At 34.0% G+C, this 12,833-nt stretch overlaps 5 protein-coding genes across 10 annotated transcripts; 4 read left to right on the plus strand and 1 right to left on the minus strand.

Annotated features, from left to right (window-relative positions):
• The first annotated feature begins 29 nt into the window (after positions 1-29).
• Positions 30-1,624, plus strand: LOC129796622 (lipid droplet-associated hydrolase). Of its 3 annotated transcripts, XM_055838711.1 has the most exons (4): positions 30-98; positions 402-480; positions 564-880; positions 948-1,624. In XM_055838711.1, exons 3-4 carry the CDS (start codon positions 584-586, stop codon positions 1,566-1,568), a joined length of 918 nt encoding a protein of 305 aa, XP_055694686.1. In that variant the 5' UTR covers positions 30-98; positions 402-480; positions 564-583; the 3' UTR covers positions 1,569-1,624. The 3 variants fall into 3 exon arrangements, with proteins under 3 accessions (XP_055694686.1, XP_055694687.1, XP_055694688.1); XM_055838713.1 differs by lacking the exon at positions 30-98 and having other exon boundaries at positions 408-880; positions 948-1,217; positions 1,291-1,403; XM_055838712.1 differs by lacking the exon at positions 30-98 and having other exon boundaries at positions 401-880.
• LOC129796614 (6-phosphofructo-2-kinase/fructose-2,6-bisphosphatase) lies at positions 1,458-5,493 on the plus strand. Of its 4 annotated transcripts, none has more exons than XM_055838703.1 (9): positions 1,458-1,886; positions 2,276-2,370; positions 2,438-2,563; positions 2,813-2,973; positions 3,662-3,796; positions 3,860-4,117; positions 4,428-4,646; positions 4,740-4,974; positions 5,212-5,493. In XM_055838703.1, exons 2-9 carry the CDS (start codon positions 2,316-2,318, stop codon positions 5,349-5,351), a joined length of 1,329 nt encoding a protein of 442 aa, XP_055694678.1. In that variant the 5' UTR covers positions 1,458-1,886; positions 2,276-2,315; the 3' UTR covers positions 5,352-5,493. The 4 variants fall into 4 exon arrangements, with proteins under 4 accessions (XP_055694678.1, XP_055694677.1, XP_055694675.1 ...); XM_055838702.1 differs by having other exon boundaries at positions 1,726-1,896; XM_055838700.1 differs by having other exon boundaries at positions 1,765-1,896; positions 3,662-4,117.
• Positions 5,446-10,657, minus strand: LOC129796615 (protein LTV1 homolog). The gene is made up of 5 exons (XM_055838704.1): positions 10,038-10,657; positions 9,837-9,977; positions 9,665-9,766; positions 5,852-6,750; positions 5,446-5,784 (listed from the first exon to the last, which is right to left on the minus strand). The coding sequence occupies exons 1-5, from the start codon at positions 10,038-10,040 to the stop codon at positions 5,550-5,552; spliced, it is 1,380 nt and encodes a 459-aa protein (XP_055694679.1). The 5' UTR covers positions 10,041-10,657; the 3' UTR covers positions 5,446-5,549.
• Positions 7,116-9,814, plus strand: LOC129796612 (glutamate receptor ionotropic, kainate glr-3). Its single transcript, XM_055838698.1, has 3 exons — positions 7,116-8,473; positions 8,727-8,929; positions 9,043-9,814. Exons 1-3 carry the CDS (start codon positions 7,181-7,183, stop codon positions 9,641-9,643), a joined length of 2,097 nt encoding a protein of 698 aa, XP_055694673.1. The 5' UTR covers positions 7,116-7,180; the 3' UTR covers positions 9,644-9,814.
• LOC129796621 (snRNA-activating protein complex subunit 1) lies at positions 10,639-11,807 on the plus strand. Its single transcript, XM_055838710.1, has 2 exons — positions 10,639-10,763; positions 10,844-11,807. The coding sequence occupies exons 1-2, from the start codon at positions 10,639-10,641 to the stop codon at positions 11,739-11,741; spliced, it is 1,023 nt and encodes a 340-aa protein (XP_055694685.1). The 3' UTR covers positions 11,742-11,807.
• The last annotated feature ends 1,026 nt before the right edge of the window (positions 11,808-12,833 follow it).

Genomic DNA, 12,833 nt, shown 5'->3' on the forward strand with positions numbered 1-12,833 from the left:
AAAACTGCTTGTTTAATCGACGACATTCTAAACCTTTTAACGTCATTGTTAAGGATTTCATAAATAAACTTTTTTTTCTCATCAAAAGTGTTCCTTTCATTAATATCAGGGGGTAGACAAAGCCCTTTTTTACCCGAACACAGCAAATAATGGCGGACGGTTTGCAGAGAAATTAAAGGAAGAAAATGACGTCACTTTATTTCCAAAAAGTGCATCAAAATTTTTAAAATCAGTTTTAGTGCATTAATCTTCGTGAGACACCCCTCAAAACCTATCAATCGATAGAATATTAAATTATCTATCCAGTGGTGGTGGATTTTTTCAGATTGAAGCATTTTCCTGGGTGTCTCAGCGAGTGAGCAGTAAATTCCTATGGAAATAGAGTCTTTGTCTACCCCCTGATTAATATTGATGAATATTTTAGTGTAGAAAAGACAAAAACTGTGGCAGAAGAGAGAATTAAACCTCACTCAGTAGCGAGTAACGTTTACGGAGCTGACCTACTATAAACATATTAAGCAAAGGACACGTCATCTTAATATTTTGTTATCTTTGCATAGCAGTATCAACAGATCAGAGCACCATGAAGTCCTACACAGCATTTGGAGAAATTCCAACGTGTCCTGTGATAATGCAGCGTGACAATAAGGATGGTGGGGATAAGAAAAAAGTAATTGTTATTATTCCTGGAAATCCCGGTTATAAGGCTTTTTACGACGAGTTTGCTTTGGAACTCTATAATACATTGGACAAAGAAATTCCAATTATTCAGACGGGACATCTTGGACAAGAGCGATTATGTCGTCATTACGATAGAAATTTGCCTCCTTTAAACGACAATAAACAGCTGTATGGTTTAGATAATCAAGTAAAGCACAAGGTAAGATTGGATATCATAATCATGATAGAATTTACATAATTTTAAATTATTCCTGGATTTTTTGCAGATTGACATAATTAAGAATGCAGTGCCTGAAAATCATGAGATTTTTCTTGTTGGACATTCCATTGGTAGTTGGATGATTTTGGAAATGCTGAAGAATACTGAAATAAGGAAACAAACAAAAAAATGTTTTCTCCTGTTTCCCACTATAGAGAGAATGGCTGAGAGTCCCAATGGACAAATATTTTGCAGATATAACGCTCTATTTGCTCCACTTTTAATTTTCTTGACAAAACTATTTTGTCTTGCTCCACGATTCCTCCGAAACTTCATTGTAAGTCTCTATCTCTACATGTCATTCCTGGATGGAAAACTAAAAATCATTCTCAGACGTTTTATTCATCCAGAAGTTGTTCAACGAAGCCTCGTTCTGGCTCAAGAGGAAATGATTCGTGTCCGGGACTTAGACATAAGAATCATTGAGGAAAATAAAAGTGTTCTTAAATTATACTACGGTACCACAGATGGATGGGTCCCAGTGCAATACTATGAGGAAATATGCCAAAAAATTCCTGAAATTGATGCTGAACTTGATAGTGATAACATAGAACATGCATTTGTGCTCAAATCATCGAAAGTGATGGCACAAAAAACTTCTTTGTGGATCAAAAATCTTGTGGAATGAATTTTACGAATTTTATATTTACTTAGATCAATATAAGATTGATTGGAAAATTGTAACAATAATTTTTCTTATAAAAATTCACTATACATTTTTTTCTTTTTCAGTTTTCGGTTTATTTTAGTACATTTACGAAAATTTTCGAGCGATTGATTAAATCGAGGATTAAAAATAGTGACAGTTATGTCAAATTTCTATGTTTTCACTCCACAGCACGCTGTCCCGTAGAGATTTTGGTGTTGTTATCATGTGGCACTTTGATAACAAACATCTCATTGTTGATTTTTCCAAGGAAAAAGCAGTTTAAGACAGACTATTGAGGTGAGAAGTGGTAGGTACTACGTATAATCTCTTATCACATAAACCTATTATAAGACAAAGGAGTAAAACAGTCCATTTAATTTCCATTAATATCTTAAGCAATACCTACGTGCTCCTCACAATATTAAGAAAGTTACTTTTATCAATTTTTTCTATTTTTTAGACATAAATTTTTGTTTTTTTCTTGTGACATCATAGGAAAATAACCTTTGAAGCTGTAGAGTTGAAGTTCAAAGTCAGATGTGTTGTTGAGAATATATACAACATGCTAAAATCGCTAAAATAATCAAATCAATTAGCATTTATAATTTAATCTCACTAATGATGTTTGATTTTGATGGTCATTTATTTGTCAGGCACATGCTATAGCAACATAATTTCTTTTTCAGGTTTATGTGAATAACATTGGAAAACATTTCGTGTGTTCATATGGATTTAAAATCGCTGGGATGGAAATTCCTAAACAAGGAAACTTTTGGTTATGGTGAGAGTACAAGTACACATTCATAAAATTTTACTGCATACTATCCTATTTACTTTAATTTTTTTAGGCGAGAGAGCAAACTATGTCAACAGTCCCCATGTGATTGCAATGGTGGGTTTACCGGCACGAGGTAAAACCTATATTGCTAAGAAACTATCACGCTATCTGAATTGGATTGGAATTAATACAAAAGGTAGGAGTTTTTTTATTGCACAGCACAATCTCATGTTTTTCCCATCTCATTACGTGATATATTTCTCTTGAGCTAAAAAATCCTCATGATTATATTTTCCTTATCAAATAAGACGCTTCGATTGAAATGCTGTGAGAGAAGGTCACCGATAAGGCTTCTTTATAGAGCCAGTGACCACCACAAGTCTCTAAACTCTACATCACAAAAAATTCAAGGGCTGCCTCCTTATAATGTTCCATTTCATTCCAGTTTTTAACCTTGGCGAATATCGTCGTCATGCAACAACAGCGTACAAAAGCCATGAGTTCTTCAGGCAGGACAATGAAGAAGCCATGGCAATACGAACAACATGTGCCATTAAAGCTCTAGAAGATGTCTGCAGATGGCTTAACACAGGTGGTGAAGTTGCGGTAATGAATCCTTTTCATTTTAATTTTGACGTATTTTTTAATTCAAAAAATTATATATGAAAAACACGAAATCTTGTTTTCTTAAGATTTCTCTATACACATGCTTAAGATCAAAGAGTAAGAAATTTCCTTGGATATTTAAAGTATACTTTAGGTGAGCCACCACAAAAGTGACATGAAGCCTTAACTTACAGAGAGTTTTCGTAATATAAAACAAATATCTAATTGTGCATTAAGAAGAAATATTGTTCATTTATTGTTGATACCACATTTTAATTTCTACAATAATTATTTTAATAAAATGGATGTCGCACTATTCAGTGTCGATATTCTATAATTCTATTCTATAATAGTTAACATAATTGCATGAAAGAAAAAAAAATAATGTTGTAGTCCTAATTTTTTCCAGACCCTAGTCTCATGGCTAACGGGTGGGGGAAAGGTGCGAGCTAAGTGTCCTAGGCGGTGGATGTACGTGTGAGCGTCGTCCATTAGCACGCTCCGGTATGGGTCAGTCTCTTTCTGAGTTTCGTCAGGGGCGCATGTGGGACACTTAGTTGGCCGTGTTCCGCTGCTCGTACGAATTTTTGGTAGCCAATCTTAAATTGGACTACAATGTCAATTCATTTTCACGAATATTCTCTTTAGAACTAAATTCATGTTGTTCTTTCTCATTTTTTTTTATCAGGTGTTTGACGCTACAAACTCAACAAAGGAGCGAAGAAAAATGATAAGAAGTATTGTGGTGGACAAAATGGGCTACAAACTTTTCTTTGTTGAATCAATATGCGACGATCCCAGGATCATTGAGCAGAATATCATGGTAAAATGCATGCAAATAACATACCCCAGCAACACATTGTATCTTATTGAAGATACCTTGCAGGAAGTAAAAATCAGCAGCCCCGATTACAAGAATATGAACACAGAGGCTGCACTCAAAGACTTTCTTCTTAGAATTGAACATTACCAAGAAAAATATCAGCCACTTGATGAGGTGGAAGAAAATGTGCTGTCTTACATGAAAATATTCAATACAGGTGAAAGGATTGTTGTCAATCGACACGAAGGGCACATCCAGTCACGTATCGTTTACTACCTTATGAACATTCACATAACTCCGAGAACCATTTACTTTACGAGGGTAAGTTTAATTTTTATTATAAATTTTTATTGCTAAACTATCAACAGATTCGTGTCAGGTAAATGTAAGCTTCTATTGATTTGTAATGGTTGTGAAGTATATTCTTTCATTGTGGGAATAAGTCTCAAAATTGATTGAATTTGAGAAAAAAATTTCAAATTCATTAATAAATATGAATGAATGCGGTGAAGGTATTTAAAACAAAAAGTTGAACGACTAAAAAATACGTGTATATATATAGAGGTCTTAGATGAAAATTGTAGGAGTACAAAACTGGACACATGTAGCCACATTTTGCAACTTATTTTAGCATGGAGAAAGTGATCATAACATTAGGGGACTCATTGGTGGAGATTCAGATCTGAGCAAACGCGGTGTGCAATATGCAAAAGCTCTGGCAAAGTACATTAATGACCAACAAATTGACGGATTGCGTGTTTGGACATCATGGCTAAAAAGAACAATTCAGACAGTTGCAGACGTTCCAGCTCCACAAGAGAGATGGAAAGCTCTTAATGAGATTGATGCAGTAAGGCATTGAATTAATTTTTGAGCAACACTCTAAATATGTACTTTCAAAATATTCTAAAGCTTTTTTATTTATATATTTGTATATTTAAAGGGCATTTGTGAAGAGATGAGCTATGAGGAGATTTCTAAGAAACATCCAGATGAATTCAGAGCTCGCGATCAAAATAAATATGCGTACAGATACCCACGGGGCGAAAGCTATGAAGACCTCGTAGCTCGTCTGGAGCCAGTCATAATGGAACTTGAGCGACAAGGGAATGTCCTAGTTGTATCCCATCAGGCTGTTCTACGATGTCTCTTGGCGTACTTTTTGGACAAGACTTCAGGTATTTTTGTTTTAATGTGCTTTTAAGAATAAATCAAAGCTAAAATAAGGTATAATTTAGTACCAATCTACTGATAAAGTAGAATTCAACACAATTGTGCCTCTTTTTTTAATACAAAGAAATTTGTGCACATGTATCATTAGCTATCAGAAATTGCATATAAATTGTATTTGAAATTATAATTGAATAATGAGTTTGAGGTTCTTCTTTGAAAATCAGAATTTCCATTTTTTTCAGATGAACTACCTTACTTGCAAGTGCCTCTTCATACTGTCATTAAATTAACTCCTGTTGCTTATGGATGCAAAGTTGAGCATATTAAATTGCCAATCGATGCTGTCGACACACACCGACCCAAACCCGATGACATCAAATAAAAAAAAATAAATCACAGCTAGAAGAAAATTTAAACAGAGAAGAGGTGTTATAGCTTGACTCTGCATATTTTCTACATCAATATCGCTTCGTATGTAAATTTTGTTGTTTATTTTTTTTATTATATCTTTTTGCAAAAGACAACAATTAAATAATATAATTCCTACAAGGAATTGAATTGGAGAAAAAAATGGTTAATTCTATGTTAGAGTCTTTGTTACTGCGTTGGAGTTGATACGTTGCTGACGGAGTTTTTCTTCTTTGAATGCTTGCATATTGGCTTTTCGTTCAATACGTCTTTCAGCACGGTATTCTTTCAGAAGTTTTTTTCGTTCCTTTTTTTCCAGCTTGGTCTCATCCTTAGGACGAAGCGAAAGAATACTCAGGGTAGATCTCACGCTTTCCGCATAGCCAGTCATATCAGAGGAATCTTCCCTTTTAAGAATAAACGTAGAAAATATGTATAAAATTTAAAAAAAAAAATCAAATCTGTTTAACTTACTTGAGATTCTTAGTGTTAAGTTTATTTACTTCCTTAATTGTGAGACCTCTATCTGAGTCCAAGACATCCTTCGGAATTCCTCTACAGTCAACTTCAATTTTTTTGTTTTTCCTCGTATTTTCAATCAAACGTGGTTTATAGGATCTTCCAGAAGCTAAGCTCAGGACACTCACACAGTCAAGTTTTGGTTTTTCATCGTCTTCCACGGGTATATCCACTAATTCTTCGTCAGAAGAACCTTCCTCTTGCAATTTTCTTATACGTTCCTTATCCCAATTCTTATCATATGTCTCATATTTATCGTGTTTACTCTTCATCGCCAGCTGAACGAGCATATCATTTGTGTAGTTAAAGTCACCTCCATCGAGGTCTTCACATTCAAGTGCACCAATTTCCGATTCATCATAGTTTTGTATGAATTTCTCAAATCTATCATCTAGTAGGGTAAGTTGTTCATTTCTACGCATCACACTGCTAGAGATGGAGTACTGCGTGAAGCGTGATCTTGTCTCAACATTGTCAAAATGATTTTTACCACTATTGACATCCTCCTTATTTAACTTCCCAGTGTATGAAATATTCTCATCAAAATCATCGTACTTCTCGTCATCATTGTATTCATAATCTGCTTCATCCTCATCATCATCATCATTGGAGCTCCCCTCAGCTAGAGCTTGTTCCATAAAATCATCCTCAAGAGCATTTTCTGGATTATCAAAATCAAATTCATCGTCGAGGGCAGCAACAATATCAGGATCTAAATGTGGTTGAGGACCAATAATTGGAGCAGCTTTGTTAAGCATTCCTTCCTCCTCTTCCACTATAGACGCAAATACAGAGCTAGGGAGCTTCAATTCCTTTGAATTCTTTGCGTTTTCAATCTTTTTCGCATTCGAATCCTTAAATTAGAACAAGTGATAAATAATAAATGAAATTCATTTACATAAGCTAAAGGAGCTAAAGGTTAAAAGGGCAGAGGTGTTAGTCGTCTTGTAATGTAAAGTTAATGCGCTCTCTTTTTATTTTTCACGATTTAAAAATCTTATTTCAACAGAATGGAGACCACGGTATGTAATTAAAATTAATAAATAAACTGAGAGATTGTCTAAAATACCTGATGACTTTAAAGATCGAAAAATTTTTAATTGAAGGAAATTATTATAATTGTTTAAAGGTAAAATTTTTCAAACTCTCAAATCTATAAAAAAAAAGTATAAATCAACTCTAATAACTTGCATTATTTCTATAGGTTTGTGGGTCGGTATATAAAGAGCTGAGTTAAAGGTTTCTTTATTTCAATGTACTGTAAGTTGTTGAGAATCCTTTACAATGAGAGTTACTAATCTTCTCTTCTTATATCTAATTTCTTGGGGACTGTGTAAGGGTTCCAAAGAAAATATATTCAATAAATTCAATCTTCATGATGGTCTTGATACCCTAACAACAAGTATTCTATCCAAACTCGACCCGAAAGTTTGTTTTGCCATTCTCACTGATCGACAATACTACGATATCCTTCGTGAGAGTATTTTTATGAGTGGCACAGAAAGTTATCCAGTGTATCTTGTCTTGGTGAGTGATTCTGATGATCTCCTCTCACCCAACTACAGAACCGTTCGTATGCTTCAAGAAATGCGTCGCGTCGACTGTGGAGTTTATGTAATTTATCTTGCAAATGGTATTCAAATGGAGAGATTTTTTCGTTTCGGCGATAAATATCGTCTACTGAGTAGCCATGCCAAGTACGTCCTACTACATGATTATCGGCTCTTCACGAAAAATATGCAGAAGATTTGGAAGAAGATAATCAATGTGATTTTTGTGCGTCAATTTCATCCACAGAAAAGACATATTACTAGCAATACAACTTGGTCTTGGTTTGAGCTCACAACAGTTCCCTTCCCGCCACCACTAAAAGAGATTTTTGTTCCCAAGAGAGTTGACTTCTGGCAAGATGGTCACTTCCTACGGCGTTCAAGACTCTTTGAGGATAAAACGCACAATCTTGACGGTCAGGTGCTCAGAGCAGCTTTGTTAGAACATGTGCCGGCTATAACGAAAAATTTCAAGAACGAGAATGACACCAATTCTGGTGCTACATTTGGAGGTGTCGAAGTTGAGATGATAAAAGCTCTTTCACAAGCTCTTAATTTTCGTATTGAATTCTACGAATCTCCACAACCAGAAATCGAAAAGTGGGGTCGTTATCAATACAACGGAAGCTTCAGTGGACTCCTCGGGGAGATTGTGTCGTCTCGAACAGATTTTGCACTCGGAGACTTTCACTATACTCGATATCATCTTGTTTTAATGGACCTTAGCATACCTTATGACACAGAATGTCTCACATTCCTCACACCTGAAATACTTGCTGACAATTCTTGGAAGACCCTCATACTACCATTTAGTTCTGAAATGTGGATAGGAGTTTGTATTTCTCTCCTTCTTGTGGGATCAATCTTTTTCATTCTATCTACATCCTACATCTACATACATGACAAATTGATCACGAAGAGTTCACCTAAGAAGACTTTTTGCATCAATAATCTCAACCTACAGACAAATGCCGAAAAGAATTCTCATTTAAAAGATGGAACAAAAGATGTATCAACGAAATACGAGGTATGTTTTAGAGGAAAAAGAAGACAAGAAATAATTTGATGGTACATGATTTTTAAAAGATCAGAGGGCGTATATTAGTGGGGTAAGGGGCGATAAATAGCTAAAGTACCTCGACATATTCATTATAACAAAATGGAGGCGCGAAATGAATGAAGTGTGGGGACTTCAGCTTTATTTATTAAGATAGTCTGTTCATGATTTCTAGGAAATTAATATTTCAGATAGTTAAAAAAATGTTTGTATTAAATTTCAGATTCGAAGATCAAAGGACATCTTTGATGATTTCTCAAATTGTATCCTATACACCTACAGTATGCTTCTTCTTGTCTCTTTACCAAGATTGCCTAAGGCATGGGCTATAAGACTTCTTACCGGATGGTATTATATATATTGTATACTCTTAGTTGTAGCCTATAGAGCAAGTATGACTGCTATTCTAGCTAATCCCGTAGCCAGGTAAGTTTGACCAGGACCATAATTACAGTATAAAAATTTTGCAACCGACAAATTTCTTCTGGGATAATTTCGTAATACTAAAAAATCGCTGTTATGCTTCATGTACTTTCCAGACTAACTATAGATACAATGGATCAGTTGGCCAAAAGTAAACTAGGTGTTGGTGCTTGGGGAACGGAAACAAAGAAATTCTTTCTTACATCCCTAGATGAAACTAGTCAAGCTATTGGAGAACGCCTCGAGGAGATCACTAGTGCTGATGAGGCTGTGGAAAAAGTTGCCAAGGGTATGTATGCCTTCTATGAGAATGAGCACTTCTTGCGCAAGCTTCGCTCGGAACGCAATCAAAATACAGATCAACAGATATTACACATTATGAGAGACTGTGTCATTCATATGCCTATTGCCCTTGGGCTCCAAAAAAATTCACCTCTTAAATTGACTACGGATAAGTACGTGAGGTGGATAACGGAAACGGGACTCGTGAAGAAATGGTTAAGTGATACAATTGAGGAATTTGCATCTAGTGTGGAACCACAACCAGAGGGTGCCATAGTAAATCTCAAAAAAATGACTGTGGCCTTTGTTGCTCTAGGCATTGGGTATCTTCTTGCAACATTATCCCTTATAGGGGAGATAATCTATTTCAAATGTATAACACAAAAACATCCTCTCTATGACAAATGTAACCTGGCCAAGTACTATGAAAAATAATATGCTCGCAGATGAACTCACCTCGATGCGTTCCCAAACAACCTGGGAACGTGGTCGGAGATGCTGTAAGTAGTCGTAATCATCATCAAAGTAGATACCGAACTTTGCTTGTTCCTCTTTACGCTGTTAAAACAAAATAAAGGGTAAAATAAATAGAATGTTTAAACATAACCTTATATTTTTGATGCCTCACTTTAACTTTATTTGCTGGGGCTGCCTCGACAAGGACATGCTGAGGAGCTTTTTCGTCAGTTATTAAGGGATCCTGTTGACTTCGATTTACCACGTGGAACGTTATTGAGTTGTTTTTATCGATGAACCTCTTGCGTCTTCCCTGAAAATTAATTAAAAATACATATAAATGTGTTTTTGTGCGTATTTACCGGCCACCTACCATTTTACTTTATACAGATTTTCTTTGTGTATATTAATCAACAGATATGAGCTGTGCGGGCTGTGTTTCTTAATCTCTTTAGTAATTTTCACACAAAAAAAGAAAATTTATGAATGGGCTGTCAGACAACACATGTTTCGGTTTTATTCTCTTCTTCGGGGAATTCGGCCCTGATAATAATTTAAAAATAATAAAAAGAAGAAGTTTTGTAATAGGGGAGGATGGCCCAATTCAGACCTCTTATTATTTTTTTTTATACCGCGCGAGCTTAATGTGGATAAGACTACAATAGACAAAAACGAAAATAATTAAGGAATTAAATAGACATTTATGGTATTATTTAAAAAAATATTTATTTGAATTTTATACCATATTTTGTGAGCAGTCCGAAGTAGACCATTCTCCCCTAATATATAACTTCTTCTTTTTCTTATTTTTAAATATCAGGGTCGAAAGAGGAAGTAATTTTATACATAAATTGACTGTATGTCGGAATGACGTTCGGCCCAACAAAATAAAAAGAAGAAGAGTAATAGTATACAAACAACAAAGTATCGCTTATTTATGTTATTTTTACTTGGATTTTGAAAATAAATGCTAAATGGAAGAAAGTGCATTTGAAACTGACTGCAAAGCTCTCATAGGAGCTTTTGTAGCTGCTGATAATACAAGTTTTCAAGCATTCTGTTCGGAGTGGATGAATCACAAGTTTTATTTTGTTTTTCAGTAAGTTCTCACTCGTGTCTCCTTCCTCTCAAGACTCATTTCCATCTGGGCTTATATACATTTTCTTGTTTTCTTTTCAGTGGATTTTCTCGGATTCTAGACATTGTGGAATTTACGGATATGTGTCTTCCAATTGCAAAGCTGCTTTTTTTAAGAGCAGAGCATTTCAAGGAGCGCCTAGGAGCTTTCTATCTACTGTATACTCTGTATTTTAAACAACCAGCAAAGGAATTCACAAAAATTCGTATGACACAGTCGGATTGGCACGTGATGAAGGTATTCTATGAAAGGATATCACAATCAAATGATTATATTCAAGCAAATTTAATATTTTGGAAATTAATTCAACGGAATGCATACAAATACGTAGGAAATGATCACGAATTTGGTCTATCGATCTATATGAGTAAATTTGATGGTGAAACGCAAAATAACGATGTGCTCAAGAAGTTGGAAGCTGGGAATACCAAAGAGGAAATTATGAATTTTGTGAATGAGAGGAATGGCATTGTATCTGCTATTCAATTGTTGGAAATGGGTTACAATGAAATGAAGGAAGGCCTAAAAGACCCAAGAAACGAAAAACTTCTTCCTCAGTCGTCGTGCGCAAAAGACATTTTAAGTGGTTTGCAACAAATAAATGATATCTTCAATCCTGTATGTATTTCTGATTGTGCACTTAATGACAGTCGTAAGAAAATGCTGAAAAAGAAAGCGGCGTATAAATCAAAAAATGCCAAGGAGAGGAATCCTAAAAAAATTAGAACAACTATGTGGAAGAAAGTAGTAAAAGTGAACAATGGAAATTTGGAGATTACAGCTCCATACAGAGATGCCAAAAAGAAATATCGAAGTTTTGTTCATAAACTATTCAACCAATCTGACGATACTGTTGATTGTGATCTTGAAGCGGTTACAGATGATGAGCATGATCAAGAAGTGAGTGAAACTGAAGAAGTACTTCCAGATATCACGTAAATTTTGTATCTTTATCAGTATCTTCTATATGATATTTTCGGAATAAAATAATTAAATAATAATAAACTTGCATTAATCAAAGAATCTCTTATATTTAAAGATCATTTTCACCACTATAAATTCATGTTGCAAGACTTATAGTTTTTTTTTCCTTTTTTATGAATTACACGACGTCAGATTTAATTCTATTATTTTGTGGTGTTTCTACATATCTTCATAAACTTACATTTATATACAAGTAGATGTGCAAGATTAAAATATATAACCGAACAATTGAAATATATATTTATATAAATAGGTATATTGAGAACTTTAGAGAATTTAGGAAAAAATGCAATAATCTTGGGAACTTACGTATTAATAAGTTACGACTAAATTTCTGCATTACCTTTTGCTAAAACACATTTTATTTTTTGATAAAAATTGTAACAGTACATACTTCATATTCTGATTCTCTATATCATCCTATTTATTTTTTTTTTTGGTACAATATAAATCAGAATGTTATAAATTATAATGAGATCAAAATGATTATAAGTTCTTATGGCTTTTTTTTTAAATAAGTATTTATAGATTTATTACTAATAGGAAATACTAATATAGTGTTCAAAACTCAGAGTGTTTTGGTGGCAGATTATATGAAATTTAATACAGGTGAGAGAGACGACAGTAATTTTTCCTTTAATTTAATTTATACACTCTTTATGTTCCCATTAAAATGTGTATGTCTGGCAAGAAATGGGTACAATACCTACATAATATTTTTTATAAGTTTTTGACAATAATTTTCTACTAGAAGTAAGGTAAGGTAAGGTAAGTATGAAGAGCTTGAGGTATATGTACCACTTAAAATTTAAAGTCACCACATAGATATGAGATATAAATTGTGTTTAGCAATGATTGAAAAAAAAAAAACAGAATTACTATTTAATATGGCTTCTTAAATTTTTCATCATAAGTTTTTAAAAAACTCTGGTTCAATTTATCTAATTTTAAACAAATTAGTCTAAAATTAAAGATTTTAGGAAGCATAAAAATCATATTTTGACTGACAATTTTCTAATACATAAGAATACCTTGAATTTGTTAAAT

This window comes from Lutzomyia longipalpis, chromosome 4 (assembly GCF_024334085.1).
Source record: "Lutzomyia longipalpis isolate SR_M1_2022 chromosome 4, ASM2433408v1".
Lineage (NCBI taxonomy): Eukaryota > Metazoa > Arthropoda > Insecta > Diptera > Psychodidae > Lutzomyia > Lutzomyia longipalpis.